At 41.5% G+C, this 24,593-nt stretch overlaps 1 protein-coding gene across 9 annotated transcripts in view; it reads left to right on the forward strand.

Moving 5' to 3' along the window:
- The window catches only part of R3HDM2 (R3H domain containing 2), a 43,857-nt gene that overhangs the window by 1,859 nt on the left and 17,405 nt on the right, over window positions 1-24,593 (forward strand). For 2 of the 9 annotated variants that reach the window (XM_008579655.1, XM_008579657.1), the window contains exons 2-11: window positions 1,518-1,604; window positions 2,237-2,363; window positions 3,774-3,852; window positions 4,511-4,570; window positions 5,139-5,279; window positions 5,642-5,750; window positions 8,488-8,583; window positions 13,284-13,315; window positions 17,883-18,115; window positions 20,923-21,113. In XM_008579655.1, the coding sequence (XP_008577877.1) occupies window positions 2,351-2,363; window positions 3,774-3,852; window positions 4,511-4,570; window positions 5,139-5,279; window positions 5,642-5,750; window positions 8,488-8,583; window positions 13,284-13,315; window positions 17,883-18,115; window positions 20,923-21,113 (954 nt within the window). In that variant the 5' untranslated portion in view covers window positions 1,518-1,604; window positions 2,237-2,350. Of the gene's footprint in view, window positions 1-1,517; window positions 1,605-2,236; window positions 2,364-3,773; window positions 3,853-4,510; window positions 4,571-5,138; window positions 5,280-5,641; window positions 5,751-8,487; window positions 8,584-13,283; window positions 13,316-13,413; window positions 13,468-17,882; window positions 18,116-20,922; window positions 21,114-24,593 lie in introns of those variants that run through there. The other 7 variants (XM_008579649.1, XM_008579651.1, XM_008579652.1 and 4 more) reach the window with 5 other exon arrangements.

Here is a 24,593-nt window from a genome sequence, read left to right on the forward strand (position 1 = left end):
TGTATGCTATACGAAGTTATTACGTAGCTTGGGGGGGGGGGGGCAGCTGGCTGGTATAGGGATCTGAACCCTTGACCTTGGTGTCGTAACACCACTCTATAACCAACTGAACTAACTAGCCAGCCCATGTGATAGCTTTCTAATTTAGGTGGGGAATAGTAAAATATTAAACTTTCTTTGCATTGGGAAGAATTGTCACCAGAAGTAATAATTAAAGGTGCCCATCCCCTTCCCTTAGAAAAATAATGATAGAATTTGGGAGTGGCCCAGCTATTATGTGGCTTGGGTTTGAAGGCCAGGAAGTATGATAAATTGACTCTTTGTCTTGCCTTCCATGGCCTAATCCACAGTGATGGGCTTGATGTTAAAGTTCAAAACAGAGATTGTTCACTGCTGCTTTAGTTCCTCGCAAACTTTTTGAGATAACTAAGACAGTTACTGTCTCCATTTTGCAGATGAGGAAACTTGGGCTATAGAGATTGAGTGACTTAACAAAGGACATTCAGTAGTAAGTGGCAGAATTAGGCTTGAAGTCATTTCTTCAGACTTACAAGTTCTTTCATTATACTTCACTACCTAGGGCACACATACCATGTTTTGTGCTTTTGTATTCACTGTAAACCTTGGTTTTATTGTAAGAACTCTGAGTAAATGTTTATAGGTAGATTTCTGATAAGTCACTGTACAATTTTTTGGCTTTGGGGATCTCTAGGTAAGCAGTGATTTGCATAGTGGATTTCAGATCTTTTGGGGGTTCAACAGCCAGCAGAAGGAAAGCAGGTGAATTTTCTTATTGCATTAAATACTAAGTGTTATAAAGTTTTCATCTCTCTCTTTACTATTTTCTTAGATACTTCTTTCCATACCTTTGTCACCTCAGGTTTAGAGTTATTTAACATTTATTGTCTACTGTATACTAAGCACTATTTAATGATATGTATGTTTACATACTTCATATGATCAAAGTCTCACAACAACATTTTAGGTATTCTTATCCCAATTTTTTTGAGGACAAGGAGAGCCCCAGAGAGGTCAAGTAATTTGCTCAGGATCTCATAGCTTGTAAGTACAAAACCAGGAGTTGAAGCTAGAACTCCAGGCGTTCAAACACAGTATCTTTCTACCATGCTTTGCTGCTGCATATTTGCAGTAAACTTCCCAGTCTGAAATTGGAGCACTGGGCTAGAGAAAGAAGAGGGCTAAGTGAAGTGGTTTCCTACCATCTGTCTAAATAGCCATTTTATTTGTGCATGTCTACCGTTGTAAGCAGAAGAATTATCTTTCAAGTGATTCAGAAACTGGCAAGTAGGACCTGTTTGAAAAAACCCTATTTAATGGAAGTAGCAACAGAGCCAAAGAGGATGCCCTTCATTTCAGCCAAAAGCTTTCCAATGTTCACCAAAGGATTATATGAGGGGTCTTCAAAAAGTTCGTGGAAATATTTGTAATATTTTTTAATTCCATTTTTCCACAAACTTTTTGAAGTACCTTCATATATGTATATTTGTTTTTTCCAGTCTAATTCCAAGCTGAAGTTGGTGCGCAGCCTGGCAGTGTGTGAAGAGTCCTCCACTCCATTTGCTGATGGGCCATTAGAAACCCAGGTAGGTTGTTTGCAGGATTAAGTGTAGCTTTTGAGTTTGGCGGTTATTTGGTAAAGTGCAGTACAGCAATGATAGCATCAACATCACGCTTGGAAATCAGGGTAGAAGGTGTTTCGAACAAAAGCTGTTGCAGTAAAGCAGGTCATGGTGAGAACATAAAGTATAGGTCTTCATATTTTGATCACCCAGGATGATGCAAACAGAGAAATCCCAGGGCTGGTCTTGTTTTCCCACCCACACCTGGTTAGAGCCACTTCCATCCAATTCCTAAGCCAAAAACAGCCAGTGTAACTTGAGCTCTCCATTTAGTAGCCTGTAATTGCTGGCAGAAAAAACTTGGCCTCTATCCTCTTAGTGGAATGAAAACTAATACAATTTAATTAATAAAATATACTCTTCTATAAGAGGAAGCTGCCACCCCAAGATTTGCTTTCTTTGAGTTTCCAATGGAGCTACAAGAGAGTTAAAGTCCTTTTTTTTTTTTTTTTGGTGGCTGGCCAGTACAGGAAACCGAACCCTTGACCTTGACCCTTGGTGTTACAAGGCTGTGCTCTAACCAACTGAACTAACCAGCCAACCTAGTTAAAATCCTTTCCCCTTTTTGATTATATCTCCCTTTCCCTTTGTTTGAGGATTTAATTCAGTTGCACATCAGTTGCCCCTCTGACAAGGAGGAAGAAAAGTCCACAAAAGATGTCTCTGAAAAGGAAGATAAGGACAAAAACAAAGAAAAGGTCCCAAGGAAGATGCTGTCCAGAGGTAAAGACTTCCCCTGTGTTTCATCTGGCCTAGGACCTGTCTTTGCAGTGCCCTTTCCTTCCATCCTGAAGCCTGGCACCCACTGGCCTTACTGGCCCAATATTTCATAGTGTCCTGCTGCCTTGGTTTCTTTGGGAGGTGTCACACTAGGTTGCTTTCTTTGCTTCTTTAACCAACCCTGCCTTAGGGGCTCACATGCCACAGAGAACTACTCCCTCTATACTGACACTACCCATGGGAGGACAGTATAGACGATTCTGATTTCATTTGTGCTCTGGAATAAGTGATGACATAAATAATCACTAGTAGCTGATCCTCCAGATACCATTTATATTTTGTTTTTGAGATGGCTGGAGTGATTTCTTTTTTAAAAAATGATAGGGCCGACCCTGTGGCTCACTCGGGAGAGTGTGGCGCTGATAATACCAAGGCCATGGGTTCGGGTCCTATATAGGGATGGCCGGTTGGCTCACTGGCTGAGCGTGGTGCTGACAACACCAACCAAGGGTTAAGATCCCCTTACCGGTCATCTTTAAAAAAAAAAAAATGATACACATTTGCCTCTAATTATTAGACTCTTTTTTTTTTTTTTTTTAAAAAGATGACCGGTAAGGGGATCTTAACCTTTGATTTAGTGTTGTCAGCACCACGCTCTCCCAAGTGAGCTAACCAGCCATCCCTATGTAGGGATCTGAACCCGTGGCCTTGGTGTTATCAGCACCACACTCTCCCAAGTGAGCCACAGGCTGACCCCAGACTCTCTTTTGTTTTAAATGCTTAAGCTGGTAGCAAAAAGACATAGTCCATAAAAATGATAGCTTACAAGAAAAGGCAACCACGGGATTAAAAATAATATTTGGGCATATTTACTGAGATTCTAGAAAATTCAGCCCTGATTGCCCTTACCTGGAATTTATTTTCCTTAACTAGAATAAAATCTACTTTGTTTTTATCAGGACATTCAGTAAAAACATTCATTTTTTTTTTTTTCTAAAGATGACCGATAAGGGGTCGCAACCCTTGACTTGGTGTTGTCAGCACCATGCTCCCCCAAGCAAGCTAACTGGCCATCCCTATATAGGAATCTGAACCCGTGGCCTTGGTGTTATCAGCACTGCACTCTCCCAAGTGAGCCATGGGCCGGCCCTAGTAAAAGCTTATTGATGATAGGTGGGTTTTCAGTGTAATATTGATGTAACACTATGGCCCAGATTCTTCCTTCTGTCATTGTGATGGGGAATTTTGGGGGGCTGGGAAGTCAAGATTATTCTGGATTTTATGCTAAAACTCCTGAAGTTTGATTCTACTTTCCTATTCTCATCTCTCCTGATTAGGTTGTGGGCTTCTGCTTGGGATTAGATACCATGCAGTTTCATTTATTTTAAATTTCTTTTGTTGTGGTGGTTCTAGATTCCAGCCAAGAATATACGGACTCCACTGGAATTGACCTACATGAATTTCTTGTAAATACACTGAAAAAGAACCCAAGGTAATAACATGATTAGTTTAAGAGGGAAAGAAGATAGGGGCCAGCAGGATTCTAAGAGGCCAAGCGGCTTCTCAGAATTTTTTCATTATTAGAGTCTAAGATGCCCATCCTCCCTCCCCCCAATATTTGTCAAGTATAATTTTATATTCTGTGAGGGATTCAGAATACCCTCACACTGAGCTTTCTGCTTTCAGAAGAGTTGAGAAAAATTCTGTGGAAGAAGAATGTAGAGGCAAAGAAATGAAGGCTTGAGAGTACACTGATTAAAAAGCACAAAAGAAAAAATAATTGATTTGTACATAATAATTGCTTTAAAATTCTATAAATTATCAGGGGGAGTGTAAAATAATGATTAGATTCATAAGCATAAAGTATTTCTTTATATGAATATGCTACTAACAGAATTAGATTTGTGATATGAATAACAAAGTACATGATTAAGAGGGATCTGCAAGTAGTATATTTGGATTGTTTTTCAGAATACCATAGGATAGGCTAGTGAGACAGTAGCCCTTGCATTACAGTCCATTATTGGGGGTTGGAAATATCCCTCCCTTCAGCTTCTGTAGTGAACAACTTGTGTTTTCAATCCCTGCTTTCAATGTCTATGGGAGGGCTGCTTTTTGTTTTGTTTTTTTTTTAATCTTTTTTTAAACAGGGACAGAATGATGCTGCTAAAATTAGAACAGGAGATTCTGGAATTTATTAATGACAACAAGTAAGTTACTTGTATAAAATACACATTTAGAGGTGGGAGGGGGCACTGGAGAGAAATTTAGGTACAATTGTAGGACATCCCTCTTTTGTCTTTCTCTGAAAATGTGAATTTTGAAGTAATTACTCACTGGGGAGCAAAAGGAGTTAGAGAGAAATCAGAATGAATTAAAAAGTATACGTGTGAAAACAAAGTGAGGTTTTTAAGGTATTTCATAGACTTGAGTTGAAAAGGAATTCATATCTTTTTAGTAGCTAGCCCTTGTCCCAGATTTTAGTATTCTTAAATTTCTCCCTTTTTTCTTTGTTGAATATCATCCAGGTAGGAGAGACCTAGAGCTTAAGAAGTAGTCTTAATGAGGATAGTGGGTCAGAGTGATCTGCGAAATACTATAGACAAAGAAGCTGAGAGAAACCTTTTTGGTTCCCTTTGAGTAAATATCTATCTTTATAATATGTCTGTTTCTCCTAAGAAGTTCTCCACTTTAGACATTCATTAAGAAAAATTATAATTGGTTGTTATTGCTGTTGTTTGCCTTATTTCACTTTTTTCCCCTGGGTTTCCCCTTCAGTAACCAGTTCAAGAAGTTCCCTCAGATGACCTCATATCACCGGATGCTGTTACACCGGGTAGCTGCCTATTTTGGGATGGACCACAATGTTGATCAAACTGGGAAAGCTGTCATCATCAACAAAACCAGTAACACAAGAATGTAAGGCAAGAAACCATGGATTGGGAAGACTTTCCTGGGATAACCTGCTGGGGTGGAAGAGGAATGTGTAGCATCAAGATATCTCTTCTGGGGGATGGAATGGGCGGGGTTATATCATTAATTCCTACTCTTCCTGAGATAAAGGCTGGCCCTGTCCTCTCTTAACTTTCACTGGTAGGATAGGTATAACTTTGAAGGAAGAGAAGTTATAGATTACAACGTTCATGTGACATTTTTGTTGTCTGACTCCAGAAATTCCCTGAGTAGGAGTTGTGGAATTTAAGAGAACGGCCTAGGAGGTCTCCTTCCTAACAAAAGGGTCTCTTTACTCCCTTCTTTCCACATTTCTCTCCAAATCCCAGCCCTGAACAGAGGTTCTCAGAACATATAAAGGATGAGAAGAATACAGAATTTCAGCAGAGATTCATTCTCAAGAGAGATGATGCCAGTATGGACCGAGATGATAACCAGGTGAAGGATGGAAAGGGGTTGACCTATAGAGAGAGATTGCAATAAGAGAAACTGGGAAGGGAGAAGAATTTTTGTGGGATGGAGAAAACTGAAAATATCTTAGTATGGAAAAATATACTGAGTTATACCGAGTTGGCTTTGGCCTAATGTTGAGGACTGACTATACTTGTGGAGCTGGATGCCACCCTCTTAGCCCCAGAGAGACATGGTGCTGAGGTTTGCTGGGTGATCTCATTTGGCCTAGAACTCCTTGGGTCTGCCACTGACTTCTAACTCCACATCATTTTGGACAAAGCAGGGACCCTCCCTGCCTCAGCCTTGATCTAGCTGATGGTTTCATTCTTTTTTTCTTTAATAGTTAGGGATTTCTTTGGGAACCACCAAAAGCTACTTTATCTCACTTCCACTCTTATCCTAGCTCAAGGCTAGAGTTGAACTGGCATAGTTGTGATCTAATTTACCTAATTATAAAGGTGTTTCTGATCACTTTCTGCAAACTCCTTAATCTTTTCCCAACTCCTGCCACCAAGGTGAGTGAGTTAATTTGACTTTTGATGCTGGGAACCTCAGGCAGTATCCCTTTTGTGATCCACTATTGTGGGAATAAGAAATAAGCAACCTGTCCCTCCCTTCATTTATGAGCTTGGCTGTTACCTGACCTCTGGCCCACCCTTTAGATAGTAAGTGATTGTTTGGGGGTTAGTTTTCCTAGCTAAATAGAGAGTTTAGATCCAGCCTGCTTCTGCTTAGCCTTCAAAAAGGATTAGATTAGATTTGAAGAGTATGGTTGGGTAGAGCCAATATGAGTCTTGCTAATTAATGATAACTACAATAATATTTTACCTCTAGAGTCAAAATTAGTTTTCTTGGGAGATTAAATGGTCTTGAGACCAGGACTTTTCCTGCTTGCTACCTGAGTATTTGAGGGAGTCCTTTTGAGAAAAGTGCCATTATCTATTGTGGACAAACATGTTGGGTCTGATTGAAAACTAAGAAACATACAAAAGATAAAATCTAAAAAACAAGAAAGAGCCTTTCCATCCTGATGCCCTTCTCTCCATTTTCCCAAAACCCTTTTTCTGTGGATCAGGAATTATTCAGGCCTATAGGCACATTGGGGCGAAGTAGAATCTGTCCCTATTGTAAACTTTTCATCTCTCACCTTCAGGTTTGATCCATAATAGGGTAGGCTCTGTGTATTTTCTGTCTGTGATAATAATAATAAGCATAGCAGTTGCTCTTCTATTGAGTGTTTTCCCTGAACCAGGCTCTAAACATGTTATATGCATTATCTCTTTTAATCTTCTCCACAACCCAGTGTAGATGGGAGTTATTAGCTCCACTTTACAATTAGAAAACTGAGGCTAAGAGATGTTAAGTTACTTGCCTAATTTCACATTACTGGGAGGTGGCAGAGCTGAGATCCTGCCTGACCTCAAATCCCATTATGCTCTTTCTGTCTGCCATTGGTTTACCACTGCTGGGGGCTGATGGCAATATAGCTCCTTGAGGTCCTGTGTCTTCTTGGAATGGAATTTGTAAAATGACATTGTGTAGAATTTAGGTTTTTAGGGCTAGTGAAAACTAAATCTAGTCAAAGTTGATACTCCTGAAGTTGTGGCTACCTTTGGAGATTGGTCAAGATCAGGAAGATCAGCCTGGAGGAGCAGTCTTTTTGATTGCTTTATCTGAAGCTTTCAAAGCCTCTGGATTCAAGGTCAGAATCCTTTAAAACCTGGTGCCATTCATTTGATGAGTTTTTTGCCTCAGAGCTCCTTGCATTCAAGAGCAGTATGGAAATGGATACTCTGCTACCCCCTGCCCAGGACAGGATTCACAAATCACAGGCCAAGAAAGGAAAGGACAGTGATGAGGAGTTAGATGGTAGGCTAGTCAGAGGTGGTGATCTGCCCAGCCATCCCTTCTAGTAACCTCACTACATTTTTCAGAGAATATAAAGTTCTCTATCCTCCATTTTCTTCTTTTCCCTTTCTATCTCTGTCTCTCTCCTCCCTCTACTATACCTTATTTGTCTGTTCTTTTCTCTGCCCATCTTTCTATTCTGTTCTTTTTTCTTTCCTCTTTGTGTTGCTGTTCTCTTTCTTCTTCCCTATTTCTGTAATTTCTGTCTCTTCTTACCTCCCTTCAGTTGCTATAGTTAAGATGAAGAAAAATGCTTAGACTTTGGGTTTAGCTTCGCCCTTGGGATTTCATTCCCAAGGCCCTCTTTGCTGAGCTGTGTATGCCTTTGGTCTTCAGGCCATGGCGTTAGTAACTAAAGAAGGAATAAAATGCTAGTTCTGTAAACCTCCTCCTCTGTTTCTTCTCCCTCTCTAGTGTCCTTCTATCCTTTGCTCTCCCTCTAAAGCAATGTTGTTTATTTTCCCAGGGCTATTTTCTTGATCCTTACTGACTGAAGAGTACCTGATTACTACAGGGAAGCAACCTAATCTTTATAAATAGTAGTTGTTCTTGGTACTCTGTGTTGTGGGGGGTGGAGGGTGGAGAGATGGAGAGTTCCCAACCATCCAGAAAAACTGATCTCCCAAACTGCATGGTCAGATGTACCCAGTGAAACCTGTCCAGGACTGGAATTTTTATTTCTTTTCTTTTTTTTTTTTTTTCCCATTTTTTTGATGGCAACTATAAACTTTCCCGGTTTCTCTTCCTTGCTGGTGTGCAGTGAGCTTGCAGTACGAGGAGAACTTAACTAGATTAATTCTGCTCATCGATCTAGATCAGAGTTCCATTGCAGGATGGAAGGAGGAGCAAGTCAATAGAAGAGAGAGAGGAGGAATATCAAAGGGTCCGAGAGAGAATATTTGCCCGAGAGGTAAGTGTAGCTTCTGAGAGTTGTCAGCCCATAGCTTTTAGCTCTTAATCTTTGGAACTGTGAATGGATTGAACCTTCCATAAATGTTTTTGGGTTTTTTTTTTAAACCAACATCAGCCAGCCCCGGATTTGATCTCTAAAATTACATATGGCTTATTGGGAAGCTGCAGATTTTTATTTGTATTATTTGTAATACATTCTGCCATATGGTATACATAGAGAACTAAAACTTGGAGTGGCTGAATTTGGTAAATATGACTAGACTGAAAATAGAAATGGTTTTGGCAGGGCTTATGGAAGGGCCCTGAATCTTGCCTATCAAACCTCCTCCCGCTTACCCTCTTTTACTCCCACTATCCATTTTAGGCATCTTTGTTTCTAAGTGGAAGACTTACTCTCCACACAGGCTATACATTCATCTTATTTGACCAGCCTCATTTTTAGGATATGTTGGTGATTGTTAGAGCACAGGTCTGGCATCCATCCTCTGCAAATTCCACATTCTTACATGCACAGAGGGTACACTATTCCCTCCAGTCTCTAACTGATAGGAAGTCTCTTTCTTCCTATAATTCTTATCTTGCTTCCTAGAACAGGACTGGCTCCATGAACCAAAAAGTAATGTGAATCACTTTAGACAACTTTATTCTTAAGCATTGTGGGCCATATCAAATATACTTGGTACCCCTGTATCTGGTTGCCTTTGGCTACCTGATTGAAGAGAAGTATAGCAGAAATTCAGGAAAGGGTATAGGTAGTTAACAGAAAAACAAATCTCCAGGATTCAGCTAGCAGCACCATCTCACAAGCAGGTAAGGAACAAAGGAGGGAAAGCCACTCTCTCTTCATTGTCAAAAGATAGTCAGTTTTAATCAGTATACTTAGATGAACACTACTCTCCTCCCATTCCCTCATTCTCCCCTCTCTCAGTAAGACAAAAAAAAAATTGTATATCTTTTCCTTGTCATCTCCCTCAGAAAAATACAGGGGGTCAGGGCCGGCCCGTGGCTTACTCAGGAGAGTGCGGTGCTGATAACACCAAGGCCATGGGTTCGGATCCCTATATACGGATGGCCAGTTAGCTCACTTGGGAGAGCATGGTGCTGACAACACCAAGTCAAGGGTTAAGATCCCCTTACCAGTCATCTTTAAAAAAAAAAAAAAAATACAGGGGGTCTTCAGAAAGTTCATGGAAAATACATAGTATGAAAAAATTATGCATGGATTTCAAAAATTTTTTTTCAACAGAATAAACTCATACTAATTCGTTATAACATGTCAGAACAGGATCTAGTTTGAGGCACTAAGAAGGATAAGACATCAGTTTGAAAAGAGCTCTATCAGAGCAATGTGAATTCTGCTAAAGTTGAAGCAAAAACAAACGTCAAATTTATGGTGAAGCTTGGGTGGAAGAATGGTAAAAGCATTGATGCTTTATGAAACGTTTTTGGGGATTGTGCCCTAAAGACATCAGTAGTTTAAAAATGGATAACTTGTCTTAAGAAGGGATCAAACAGTGTTGAAGATGAAGCCTGCAGCAGCAGATCATCCACATCAATTTGCAAGAAAAAGTTAATCTTGTTCATGCCCTAATTGAAGAGGACCAATGATTAACAGAAAAAACAATAGTCAACACCATGGACATCTCAACTGGTTCAGCTTAACTTACACAGTTCTGACTGAAAAATTACAGTTGAGCAAGCTTTCCACTCAATGGATGCCAAAACTGTTGCGCCCAGATCAGCTGCAGATAAGCAGAACTTTCAATGGAAATTTTTTTTTTTTTTTTTTTAAAAAGATGACCGGTAAGGGGATCTCAACCCTTGGCTTGGTGCTGTCAGCACCACGCTCAGCCAGTGAGCAAACCGGCCATCCCTATATGGGATCCGAACCCGCAGCCTTGGTGCTATCAGCACCGCACTCTACCGAGTGAGCCACAGGCCGGCCCTCAATGGAAATTTTAAACAAGTTCCTGAAGCATTTCTTCAAAGAATTGTAACAGGAAATGAAACATGGCTTTACCAGTATGATGCTGAAGACAAAGCACAATCAAAGCAGTGGCCACCAAGAGGTGGAAATAGTCCGGCCCACCAGTCAAGAGCAAAGGTCATGATGACAGTTTTTTGGGATGCTCACGGCATTTTGCTTGTTAAATGTCTGGAGTATCAAAGAATGGTAACGTCTGCTTATTATGAGAGTGTTTTGAGAAAGTTAGCCAAAGCTTTAGCAGAAAGCCTTAGTGAAAGCTTCACAAGAGAGACCTTCTCCACCACAATTTTGCAAGAGTTTCGATGGGAAATCATAATCATCAGGCATCCACCTTATAGTCCTGATTTGACTCCTGACTTCTTTTTGTCTCCTAATATTAAAAAAATTTTTATTCACCCAATTTTCACTCATTTTTTCTTTAGTTAACAATCTGAAAAAGGCTGCATTGACATGGTTAAATTCCCAGGACCCTCAGTTATTTAGGTATGGACTAAATGGCTGGTATTATTGCTTACAAAAGTGTCTTGAACTCGATGGAGCTTATTTTGGCCATCCCTATATGGGATCCGAACCCGTGGCCTTGGTGTTATCAGCACCGCACTCTACCGAGTGAGCCACAGGCCGGCCCACAGTTTATATTTTTTATTTTCATCTTTTAATTCCATTTTCCCACACACTTTTTGAAGTTTCCTCATATTGTCTCCAACTAAAAACTGAACTCCTCAATGTACTTTCTCCATTGTCTCAGGAGATGCAAATGCTTCCAGGGATCCTCACTGCAGATCCATATATGACAAGCCTTCTGGCCCAAAGTCCAAGGAGAAGGAATTTTCTTACCTTCTGTTTATATAGACTTCATTTCTCAGCCAGGAAAGTCCATCTTCCAAATTATCCAACCATGGCCCAAAAAGGGTACTACCTTTATCTGCAAACCACTTGGGTGGATTGAGAGGAGAGATGTCATTTGTACTGAGAGTTGTCATACCGTAGCTTTTAGCTCTTAATCTTTGGAACTGTGACCAGTGATAACCCCAAATTGTGGACAGAAGAGAAAGTTGGTGAGAATAATAGCAAACACTTATACAAGGGTATTTCAGAAAGTTAGTGGAAAAATGGAATGAAAAGATAATACTAATCCTAACATGAACTTTCTAAAGACCCCTTGTGTCTTTCAGGCACTGTTCTGTGCACTTTAATCCTCACATGAGACTTGTGGAGGTAGGTTATATTATTTTCCCCATTTTATAAATGAGGAACTGAGGCATAGAGAGGTTAAGTAACCACCTAAGGTCACACTGCTAGTTAGCAAAAGAGCTGGTATTTGAATTCAGGTAGTATGGCTCCAGAGTTCGTGCTTTTGACCTCTAATGTAAACTACTTCCCAATAGTTTGCTCTGCTCTGGGGTCTTTAAGAAGTACCAGTGACATCATAGCCTGTCTGACTATCTGTGATGTGCTCCTCTGCTTCACTGACACATTAAAAATGACTGCCCCACCATGCCAGCCATCAGAAAATCCACAGATGTTCTAAAAGCAGAGGCATCTTTTATAGGGTATTGGGACTAATTACCAACAACACTGGAATATATCTACCTACCATAACAAAGGCAAAGTTACCTCTTCTCTCCTTTTTTCTCCTGATTTCTAGTCTCTCAAGCCTCTACTAATATATGTATTCTTTGTTAAATCCTTGTGGATTTATCACTTTCATTTCAGCACTTCCTAACTCTTGTCGTGGTAGAGACATCGGGAATCTCAGAAGGTCTAGACAAGAAAAAATGGCCACAGCCCATCATACTCCAAAGATTCCATGTGGAAAGTAGCCTGGCCAGTCAAAAGGAGTTGATTAAGGGTGGAGTTCTAGTTTTGGGGGTTGAGGATGGGGGCAGGAGGCAGGCCAAAAAGAAAGGGAAGTGGCAAGAAGGGTGTTTGGATGGAAATGCTGCTGCTGCAGCCTTCTCTGGAATCTGAGCTGTGTATTGGGAAAGCTTCCCAACATAGGCTCTGCTCTGTGTGGAGCTCACTCTGCTCAGCAGCTGGACACTTGTGGTACCTTTTTCTAAGGCTTGGGAGTCCACCATGATGCTCACTTCACTCAGCTCAGTGGCTTTGTCAGGAAATGATCCCCAAAGGGAATGTTTTAGGCTTTTAATTTTCTCATTTTTTTCTAGGCTCTGAAAAGTATGTGCTTCCCCAATATCCCAGCTCCTTGGGTCTCAGGTCAGAATGTCTTTCATTTTGGCCAGTGTACAGGACAGAAGTAGAATAGCAATTGAAGATAATTTCCGAAAAATGAAGTATTTTTTTCTCTTGTCTCCCTTTTCCTTTCTTTTGAACGTACTCTTTAGGACCAAGCACACCAATTATTACTCTCAGCTTACTTTTAGAGCAATAAACTTAGAGCTAAAAAGGAAATAATAATTAGGTTAATACTTTCCTCTTCCTCCTTTCTGTACTCCTACCTTTACCAACCTCTCTTTTTAAAACACTCTGTGGGAAGCCTAAAAACACTGAATGCTCTTTCCCATTAAAGGTGAGAAGTCAGATGGGGTATGTGGGGGTGGGTCATCTGTCCCTGCTCCCTCCCTCCCTGATGGTTGGGTGAGCTTTTGTTTGAGGACCTTGGGTATTCATAGCATCATGGACATCCTTTTTGGTTATGCCATGCTGTTTTCTTATAAGTTATTTTCCATTTTCTCCCCTTCACCTAGACTGGCCAGAACGGATATCTAAATGACATCAGGTTAGTACCACTTAGCATGTTCCCTGCTTCTTATTAAGCTTTGTCAGTGAGGTTAATATAATCCTGTAATGATGCTTTTCTTTGATGTTAACCAACAGACTCTCCAAAGAAGCCTTTTCTTCTAGCTCTCACAAGAGAAGGCAGATTTTTAGGTACCTCTGTGTGATCTATATTTCTCCTTTTTATTTTTAATTTTATTTGTTTTGCTGTATTTTTTTCAGCGGAGTGGGTTTGCTCCATGCATGGCTGCTTGTGGAATAATTTAATTTGTGGTTTCTGCAATATTGGATATTTGTCCCCATTAAAAAAAAAATGGCTCCTGCTCAATGACTTCATTTTTATTATTGCTGATTTCATTTTGAGTCTTGAATAGGTAGTAAAGGGAACCAAATAGGTGTGTCTGGGATAGGTACTGCTCCCTCTCAGAAGATTGCTGGTGGGCTGGCCCGGTGGTGCACTGCTACAGTGCGCCGCTTGGGAGCACGGCGGCACTCCCGCAGAGGGTTAGGATCCCACATACAGACCGGCCGCTCACTGGCTGAGCAAGGTGGGGGCGCAACACTGAGGGTTGTGATCCGTTGCCGGTCACGAAAAAAGACAAAAAGGTAAAAAAAAAAAAGAAGTTTGCTGGAATTGGGCATTTTTGATTAAAGCTTATATTTATAAGTAAGGTAAAAGAATAGGTGTCTTCTGGCTACCTTTTCTGAATCTATGGGAAGATGTAGACAGTTTTTCCCTGACCTAGCATTGGAAATGTTTTGTGTCTTTAAGAAAAAGTAGTACATATACACATATAAACACATGTACAAACACCTCTATGTAGTTTCCTCTTTGAGACAATGTAATGTGTAAGATGACCTCAGAAAGGACCTAAAGGGACCTGTCTGCCTTAGAATGAGCTTAGAGCATGTTCTTTATATGACTGTCCATGACTTGCTTTTAATACTGGTGAAAGCTGCTCTATTAACTTCCCCAGTGCCCAATATTCTCCATTTTCCCACAAGGCAATCATAAGAATTTCCCTTTCATGTCAGTCTCTCAGTTTCACCCCAGAGGATAATACAAGGCAGTGGTGAGAGGAGTACTACTTTTAGGCCCCTGTCCTGGTGCCAACTCATTTTAAGTATATTCTTTCCATTATGCCAATAGAAAAAACTATAGAGTATAGAGAACTTGAGTATTTAACACTAGAATTAATGTCTGACCCTTTCCAAAGGATTTCTGTCTTTTTTAAATCCTAAACTTGAATAGGTGCTTTGTGACTAACTCAGATTAGAGATCTCATTCCTGATACTTTAGCTGTTCCTTCCTTATTGTCCTTTCTAAAGCTAGTTAGACCATGTGGAAACTGAGATAGTGAGATTTCCCATTCTTAGAATGGAGGACTTTCCATCTCTCTGTACTCTTTCTTCCTAGACTGTCCCACCCTGAGGTCCATCTGAAAATCCCTGGCTGAAAGGGCTTTGCATTGGTGGTAGTGGTAGAGATAGGTAGACCCCCTTCCCCACCCATTAAAAAAAATAAAATGTCTGCTTCATAGTCTACACTTCAGGGTAATAGATCATCCCAGAATGCCTAGGATAAATAGGAGCTTTAAACTAACACCTTTGTGAGTTAATGCACAGTGCTTAACATTTGCCAAGGTATACTTTTTCTGATTCAGTTCTCTGAACATCCTGATTTAGTCAGTTGGTTTACATCTAAGAAAACAGAAGCAGAGAGATTAAGTGGATAGCCCAAGTTTACACGGCTATTAGTGACAAAACTGGAGCTGATTCCTTGCCCAGTGTTCTTTTCACTATACCATACCAGCTCTCTATAAATGTCAGCCCTTCCTCTCTGAGTAGTGTTCTATTTGGAGCCCTAATTCAGATTTACTGCTAAGAATGATGCCCTTATTAGTACTGTGGAGCATCAAACTACATAAAACTGCAGATAATAGTTTGAAGGATCTAGTGAGCATGTGCAGCCCTCTCTAGACCTTCTTTTAAGCTGCTGCTTTTCAGACTGAGCTTTGGTAAAAATCTAGGTCATCTAAAATCATGGACTCTTAAGGGGGTAACTTCTTCCCCTATTTGGATACTAGTCCAGAACTCTAATGTTTAGAAGCTGATCTTCTCTAACTGCTTTATACTTTTCGGCCCCAGTTTATATTTCTGAAGCGAATATCAGTACACCAAATTCCATCATCCACTTTGTCAGTAACTATGGCAACTTCCCAGTTCTTTGGAAGATTATAATCCGTTGATAAATAGGTAACAATGAGGCTTACTGATGTTTATTGTCACGTCTTCCACAGGGCTGTCTACCCAAAACCCAGACCCAGCGAACTGGACTTTTTGCCAGCACTAAATCTACTTGTAAAAACTAAATCATCTCTAATTTTACAGGAGTATAAGGTGTGAATGTTCTTTGTCCTTTACCGCCATCTCTCTAACATACACACAACCCAGTCCAGTGCTCAGAATTGAATCTGAGTGGCTTTCCCTAATTACCTTATTTGTATTTTTAGTGAAGTAAAAAGACATGACTAGAGATTAGCTCTGTTTGTAGAGACGGAAAACAGATCTCTTTCCTGCTAAGACTCAACCTAGATTCTCTAACTCTCAGGGGAGTAATGTACTAATCCAGGTTAGTCAGAAGATCATCAGAAAATCTACATTTTGAACATTTGGCCATCACTGTCTTGGGGAAACTGGATGAGTACAGAAGTACTGCCGTTTTGGCCCTGGCTTCCCAAGGTATTTGGTTTAACATTGCCTTGTTCACTGTCTGCCTCTGGTAGCAAGAGAAAGTACATGCCAGGATTGTTCTAATAGACAGAAAAGTGTTTGATTTAGGTGGAAAAGGTCATTAGGACTTGTCTTGCAAAATTCAAGCTCTAATGTGTAATGAGCAGCCTCATCCTTTGCCACTGCTATATTCCCTTGTCCCACGAACAGATGCCTTTTTTATTGAGTCCTCTTGGTATACTTGCCCTTATCCATTGAGGCAGAGCTATTGGCTCTCACTTCAGATCTGGTTCTATTCCTGGAGAATCCCTGATTTGCACTTCTTTCTTGTTTCCCATTCTACTTTTGACATCCCAAGAGAAAGGGATAAAGTTTTGGGGAAACAGGAATATTTTCCAATCCTGTATTCTAACTATATAGAGAGAAGCACTGAGGTTATATATACAGACATCTACTTGGGGTTATAGAGAAGAATTATGTTCCTAACCAGCTGTGCTAGTCCAGTATGTTCTTAGCCCACCATAGTTGGCTTGGCTAAAAATGTGACCCTAGCATGTATTTTCCCCATTTTCTCTACAGTGCCTTTGGAGTAAGTATTCTAATAAAGAAAGGTGTTTTATTTAATATTAACCCCTTTAAGAAAAATGCCTTTCTTTATTAGAATAACTCTGAGCCTGGTGCCTTTGGATTAGCTAATGGGATCGGGATGTGTGTTTTTCTATTTCCTTTTACTGGGATGGTGGTGAAAAGGAAGGAGCCCAAGCTACTATAATTTTTGCTTAATTGCCCCCCAGTGTACTATCAAAATCTTTGTAATTGTTGTCATTTTGTTTCTAAGATCATTATTATTGGAGGTGGGAAGTATGAAAGAAAAATTCCTGGTCCTTGGTTGCTTTTTGGTTAAGGAGCAGTAAGAGCTCAGCAAGACAGAACTTTCAGGTGAAACTTGAATATCTTGAGGTGTACAGCTATTTATAATCACAGGCTGTGGTTATAACATCAGGATAACCCTGATGTTTCCAGAGTGAAATAAGATAGGAAAAACCCCTTTTCTAAGTAGCTTTGTACCTTGACTAGGGCAATAGGATTATGAATATAGAGGCAACTAGGCACCATAAACTCCCCTGCCCCTTGCCATTTTGAGTCCCAAGGGCATATTTTTTTGATCTTGCTGAGGACTTCAGTCCTTAGAGACCCTGGAACTAATTGTTCCCAGACACCAACTTCCACAAAACATGTTGGATCAAAATCCAGATTATCAGACTGGGTTTTCCAGAGTACCTTTAATTAGCCCACTGTACCCTTCTTCCAGACCCTGGAAAGGTGGCCATAAGCAGCACCTCTGCTGGCTTAGACACATGTTATGTGGAAGCCCTGTTGTGGGATTTATTCATGTCATTTGCTAGTCCTGCCTTCTAGTAATAGTAACTTCTAGGAGTCCTTTTGTTTTAAGAACTCCTGGAAGGAGCTGGTACTCCTCTGCTCTCCAATATTTTGTGCATGTCTGGGATCCCCACCAGGGGTGGGGAAGAGACCACAGCCAATCTCAGCATCATGCATGTGGTTTCCCATCCACCTCTGGTCTGATGTATTAAATTACTTGCCAGTGCACTGTCTTCCAGATTTGCCCCTGTGCTCTTTGTTACCGTACTTGATCTTGTTCTGTCTGCTCCCATCAAGTCTTAGTTGGCCAGCCAACTAACAAGAAGTCAGTGTCCACCCTTGCCGTAATCCTCACCCCTTCTTTGTTCTTGAGAGAATAGAAATGAACTCTCTCCTAGCCCTTCTGTTGAAGTGGTGGGTGGGGGGTGCTCTGACCATTGTGGTCTCTGCAGGGGGAACCGTGAGGGGCTAAGCCGCACCTCAAGCAGTCGCCAGAGCAGCACAGACAGCGAACTCAAATCCCTGGAGCCACGGCCTTGGAGCAGCACAGACTCAGATGGCTCCGTCCGGAGCATGCGACCCCCTGTCACCAAAGCCAGCAGTTTCAGCGGAATCTCTATTCTCACCCGAGGTGACAGCATTGGCAGTAGTAAAGGTGGCAGTGCAGGAAGGATATCCAGGCCAGGTACTACAGCTTCTTTCCTTCCATATCACTCCTATCCCTTCTTTCTTGTCTTCTGTGAAATATCAGTATTTACTTTTTTTTTTTTTTTTTAAAGATGACCGGTAAGGGGATCTTAACCCTTGACTTGGTGTTGTCAGCACCACGCTCAGCCAGTGAGCGAACCGGCCATCCCTATGTGGGATCCGAACCCGCGGCCTTGGTGTTATCAGCACCGCACTCTCCCGAGTGAGCCACGGGCCGGCCCAGTATTTACTTTTAACAAAGCACTTATCCCAATATAGTTTTCCTGGAAACCTAACACAGCCATGTGAGAGAAAATTTGATGGATCTATTGTCCTTTCTTGGATCTAGTACCTTCTCTGATTTTCTCTCAAACCTTCTGTCATGACTGAAAAAAAAAAAAAAAACTGAATGGTATTAGATTATTTTATCTGATTTCTGACTGAGGTGGGGAATCCCTGTCTGCCCAGGTTCAGGTTATCTGCTTTCTTTTTTTTTTTTTTTTTTTTTTTAAAGATGACCGGTAAGGGGATCTTAACCCTTGACTTGGTGTTGTCAGCACCACGCTCAGCCAGTGAGCGAACCGGCCATCCCTATGTGGGATCCGAACCCGCGGCCTTGGTGTTATCAGCACCGCACTCTCCCGAGTGAGCCACGGGCCGGCCCTGCTTTCTTTTTTTTTTTTAAAAGATGACCGGTAAGGGGATCTCAACCCTTGGCTTGGTGTTGTCAGCACCACGCTCAGCCAGTGAGCAAACCGGCCATCCCTATATGGGATCCGAACCCGCGGCCTTGGTGTTATCAGCACCGCACTCTCCCAAGTGAGCCACGGGCCGGCCCAGGTTATCTGCTTTCATTCTGTGTCCCTTGAGATTATAAAGAGGGTTTATAGAACAGAAGGAGCCTTTAGAGTTTTGCTGTTTAACAACTGATTGGTAGTAGCCAGTAGGGTGGAACTTAGAGGGATGCTCCTCTGGCTGCTTCTCTGGAGCTCAGTCACTCGGAAGGAGCAGACACTTACATGTTCCACATGAAAACTTTATAACCATCCTTCAGCTCTCCTGATCTGCTGGATAACCTTCTTCATCTATTCCTGCTATACTGTTAGCAGAGGGGTATTTAACTCTCTGTACCCAGTGGACCTCTATTTTACAATCTTCCTTTCTCTGAAGAATTGCTTGAATCTCATACCAGAAGTTCTATAGGTCTTGTCCTCAGTAAACATCAGTAGTGAAGATCTTGCCTCTCTGACTATTAGGTCTCTACTGCCCTTCTCTCTCTCTCTCTTTTTTTTTAAGATGACCAGTAAGGGGATCTTAACCCTTGACTTGGTGTTGTCAGCACCACACTCTCCCAAGTGAGCTAACCAGCCATCCCTATATAGGGATCTGAACCCATGGCCTCCACACTCTACCAAGTGAGCCACGGGCCGGCCCTTGCCCTTCTCTGTTACCTCCTTTCTAATTCCACTGCCTCTGCCTTAATCTAGCCTTTATTTTCATTTATTTAATAATGGCTCTAGCCCTCAAGCTGATCTCCCTGCTCCATTCTCACACCCTTTTTTTTTCAGCACTTTTTAGAGCCAGTTTACCAATCTAAAACAGATCTAATTACATCAGTCCCCTCTTAAATAGTTCATATTTCTGCATTGCCTGTGTAATAAAGTCCAAATCACCTAATATAGTGTAACTTCCTGACTCCGGTTTGCCATTGCAATCTCATTTCCAGATATCCATCCTCTTCCAACCATTTCTTTTCTTTTTTTTTTTAAAGATGACCGGTAAGGGGATCTTAACCCTTGACTTGGTGTTGTCAGCACCACGCTCAGCCAGTGAGCGAACCGGCCATCCCTATATGGGATCTGAACCCGGGGCCTTGGTGTTATCAGCACCGCACTCTCCCGAGTGAGCCATGGGCCAGCCCCTCCAACCATTTCTTGAATGTGGTATAAGCTTTGTCCCCTGTAAGTCTGACAAGCTTCTATTCATCCTTCAAACCAATCTTTCCTGTCACCTTCTCTTTAAATCCTTCCCTGACCTTCCCAGGAATTATTTCTCCTTATCTTTGCTTTCATACAACTTTGCTGATGTCATTGATGTATCCCTTATCCTAATCAGATTGTAATAGTTGTGTGGATGTCCATCTCCAATCAGAAGATCCTGTGCTGCTTAAGGGCGAGTACTGTGTTCCGTCACCTTTGTGTCCTTAGTTCATTGCACAGTGCCTGGCACATAGTAGATATTCACTAAAAGTATGTTGTGTGAATATGTGCATGCCTTGGAGAGTCTAGAAATGGGAAAAGTTGGGTAAAGGTTGTGTGTATGTAGGTGCTCATGGGTGTGCCTGAAGAGGCAAGGTTGCCTTCTCAGCAACTTTTATAAGAGGTGATGCAAATTGAGAAGAAAGCAAAGAGAAGATAGGTCCCTTAAGGCACTAGTAACCTGTACCTTCCCAAGAAGTAAGCATTCATGTTTTCAGCTAATCATGATGGACAGATTCTAGGCTCTTTGGGGGAAGTTCTTCAGCTGCCTTATATTTTGTTCAGTTCCAAAACCAAACACTGACAGTCAAGTCAGTTCCTGTCCCTGGGAAGCAGAAACCTGCTAAGACGAGGACTTCCACCGCTGAAGCAGCTGAAATGCATTTGTGCTGTTGCATTGATCTTCAAAAGACAGTGGGGAAATGTACAGAAGGGAATGAAGAGAAAGGGCAAGGAAAAAGTTAAGCCCTGCAACTGGGCTCTTCAGGGGTGGTAGTATGTTCATGGCTTATGCTTACAACTTCTGTGGGTCTCCTCTTTCCCTTAGGTATGGCCCTAGGTGCCCCAGAAGTGTGCAACCAGGTCACCTCATCCCAGTCTGTCCGGGGCCTTCTCCCTTGTACTGCCCAGCAGCAGCAGCAGCAGCAGCAGCAGCAACAGCAACAGCAGCAACAACTTCCTGCTCTCCCACCCACGCCTCAGCAGCAGCCACCCTTGAATAATCACATGATCTCACAGGTGAGTCACCACTCAGTGTCAGAGCCCCCTCCACTCTGATTCAAGCAAGCTCTGGAGGTACAGTCATGTCTCTTGGGCTGTGGGTGGCAGGAAGGATCAGTTTTTGGAGACATGCCACTCCCTCCCCTGTTTCTCATTTGTTAGTTATGGGGAGAGAAGGGTAAGGGCAAAGGTTTGGCTAAAGTACTCTTAATAGAGTCAGCCTGGGAGTTTTTTGCTTTATATTTCTTATTCTTCTTCCTGAGAATTGTCAGTGGGATCTTTTACCCCACACAACATTTCTGCTATACCCCATCTCCCTCTACATCCTGTGTAATTAGCAAGATAATTTTGCCCACTGTATCCATATGTGGAACTTGAAAAGATCACAGCTCCTGCCATAGTCTGACTGAATATGTTTATGTGTCTGTTGACCCATAAACATATATTTATGTGTTGGGGTTTAGGGGGAAAAGAACACTCAAGACCACTGCCATGCATATACTACAAGACACAAAGACCCCAAATGTTGTCTTTTTTTTCCCCATGCCATAAAAGGGCTATATCTTTCTCCTTCTGTTGTTGGACTGGTAGATATTGGTACCACATAGGGTTTGAGTGAAGTTTTGGTTCTGTGGAGACCATGCAAGTCATCAGCCTAAGAATCAAATCCTGTTCTTAACTGGAACATCATTGTTCTAGGCTTAAAATTTATCTTAACATTCTGAGTAGAGCTGTGCTGAGGTCTTCACTTATTCTCTTCTTCCATGGAATAGAGCTCTTCATGAGTAGAGCCCCATTTTTTAAATCCTGAAGTATTCTCTGGTAGTCAGGAAGTCCATATATCTATACTCTCCTACTATAATTTAATTTCTCGTTTCACATCCCAGGCTCCCTCATTTCCCTATTTAGTTAGTCCAGCTTGGCCTTCGATATATCTCTTCCCTAGGAACAAGAAGCAAGTCCCAAGCACTAATACCCCAGCAACTGGAAACTAGAGTGGAAAGACCCCAGAATAGTCCTGTACTGTCCCATCTCAAATATTGTGAAATGAAGCTAAAGTGAAGATCTAGGAAATCCTTCATTGTGTCTAAATGTAACCCACATGCAGATCATTTCAGTCCTTCATCTTAGTTCCTAAATCAGTCTCTGTGTAGTTCTGACTTTCTTGTTCTACCCCCATCTACCCCTTTAAGTCTCATTCCTATCAGCTTACCTTGCTCCCTCCTTATGTATGGCACGTGTGTGTGTGTGCTTTTCTCTGTCTGTGTCTCAATTCAAACCTGTGAATGGGTAAACACTGTGCTTCTCCTTCTGGCTATTTCCTATTGTGTTTTTGTATGTGTACATCTCACTTTTCCAAGGTCCCAGTATTTTTTAGTTTTTTCTAAAATGTGTGTATTTTAATGTAGTCTTGCTCCCTTTTCTCTCTCTTAGTCTTCCATCTGCCTCCACCTTCCACCTGCCATCCATACCTAGAAATAGACACCAAGTGGGGAGAGGAATAAAGAGATAAGAGAACAACCACTTGGAACTAAAATTTTAGACAGAATGTCGAAGTGATGGGCCCTAAACCCCAAACTTATACTTAGGTTCTGTCCCTGCTACTGGATCATGAGGGTCAGTGGGTCAATTTTTTGGTACTGACTTACTCCTGTAGGGAGCTAGGTTAGTCACTACAGATTGGGGATAGGGGAGCATTGTTTGGTGAAGAGATCTCTGTTCTCTCAGAAATTCATTTTTGGTGTTAATCACAACCACAAACTCCAAACTGAAGAATTTTATCCTGGGTAAGTTTTGGTGTCCCTGAAGCATTAATGGTACCTGCTAAAATCATACCACTGCCACCACCCCACTGTATATATCTCCTTTTTTCTTCCTCTCCACATTTTCTACTTTTCTTTTTATCTCTTTCTTCTTCCTACTGCCTTTTTCTTCCTTTCTTTTTTTTTCCCTGATTGGTTCTCAGCACTGAAGTTGCTAAGGCTGAGAATAATTATTGTTCATTTTCTCTAATAGTACATGACAAGGTAGGGATGAAAGAAGTGACCACACACACACACCCCTGTGGTTACTCTAAAACTTTTCCTTTAGAAGAAAAACTTTGAGAAAGAGTGGTTAACTTTAGCTCTGTACAAGAGGTATTTGCCTCAGGCCTGGGGACAGTGCTGGCTAAACTATGCTCTTTCCCTTCTCGGCAGGCCTCCTCTGTCCCTGCAAGCCTTCATATCATGTGTCAGTGAAGCATGTGAAACCAGGGGAGTGAGGCTAAGGATTAAAGGGTCAGTGGCTACCTTTTGCCTAATTTACTTAAAATGAAGTGGACCTCTTGAAAAGGAACCTCTCCAAAAAAAGAAAGAGTAGAAGAAAAGGAACCCTCTGAGCTTTTTTCCTGGTGTCATCACATCCAAGAACCAATGATCTAGCTTAGAATTCATGGGCCGAGCCCGTGGCGCACTTGACCGGTGCGCTCACAGCGCTCCCTGGCTGAGCGCGGTGCAGCCGGTCTCAAAAAGGACAAAAAAAGAATCCACCAGCAGGTGGCAGCCACATCCCTCAGGGCCAGGTGTCTTTTTTTTTTTTTTTTTTAAATAAATTTCCTCATGGTTTCTCAGAGGTTCCCTGGCTCTGGAGTTTGAGGCTCTCCAAAAAGAAAACTATAGCTGAGGAGAGCAGTGGAATAACTAAAAAATAGCAATGAGATCCCTATCTTTACCACTGCCCTTCCCCAATTAGGGGAGTCCAAAGAGAGGAGCGCTATTTCTTCTCTCTTCACTCTTTATTCAGAACTCACAAGTGTGAGTAAAACAGGCAGAGTGCTTTTGCCACTTTACTGTCCCTTCTCCCCCAGAGTATATAGTAGTCCCCCCTTATTCATGGGGAGTATGTTACAAGACCCCCAGTGGATTCCTGAAACTGCAGATAGTACCGAACCCTATATATACAGTGTTTTTTCTTATAAGTATGATAAAGTTTAATTTATAAATTAGGCACAGTAGGAGATTAACATTAACCAATAATAAAATAGAACAATTACAACAATATACTGTAATAAAAGTTACATGAATGTGGTGTCTCTCAGCTAGGGTTGGGGGGTGGTATATACAGCATGGATATGCTGGACAAAGGGATGATTCACATTCTGGGTGGGACAGAGCAAGATGGTGTGAGATTTCATCATCCTGCTCAGAACAGTGTACAATTTAAAATTGTTCATTTCTGAAATTTTCCATGTAATATTTTTGGAGCACAATTGACCGTGGGTAACTGAAACTTCAGCAAGCAAAACTGAATAAGGGGGGACCACTGTATAAGGCCTAAACCAAGTTAGGCTCTCCCCCAAAAAGAAAAAAGAGGATTAGGACAATAGAAAAAATATATATAAGCCACCAGCGTAAGGAGCGAATGCTGAGTAGCTTGGCCAGCAGTTATATACATATATATTTTTTTTATTTTTAATTTTTATTTATTTATTTATTTTATTTTTTTAAAGATGACCGG

Source organism: Galeopterus variegatus, unplaced genomic scaffold (assembly GCF_000696425.1).
Source record: "Galeopterus variegatus unplaced genomic scaffold, G_variegatus-3.0.2 Scaffold1936, whole genome shotgun sequence".
NCBI classification, from domain to species: Eukaryota; Metazoa; Chordata; class Mammalia; order Dermoptera; family Cynocephalidae; genus Galeopterus; species Galeopterus variegatus.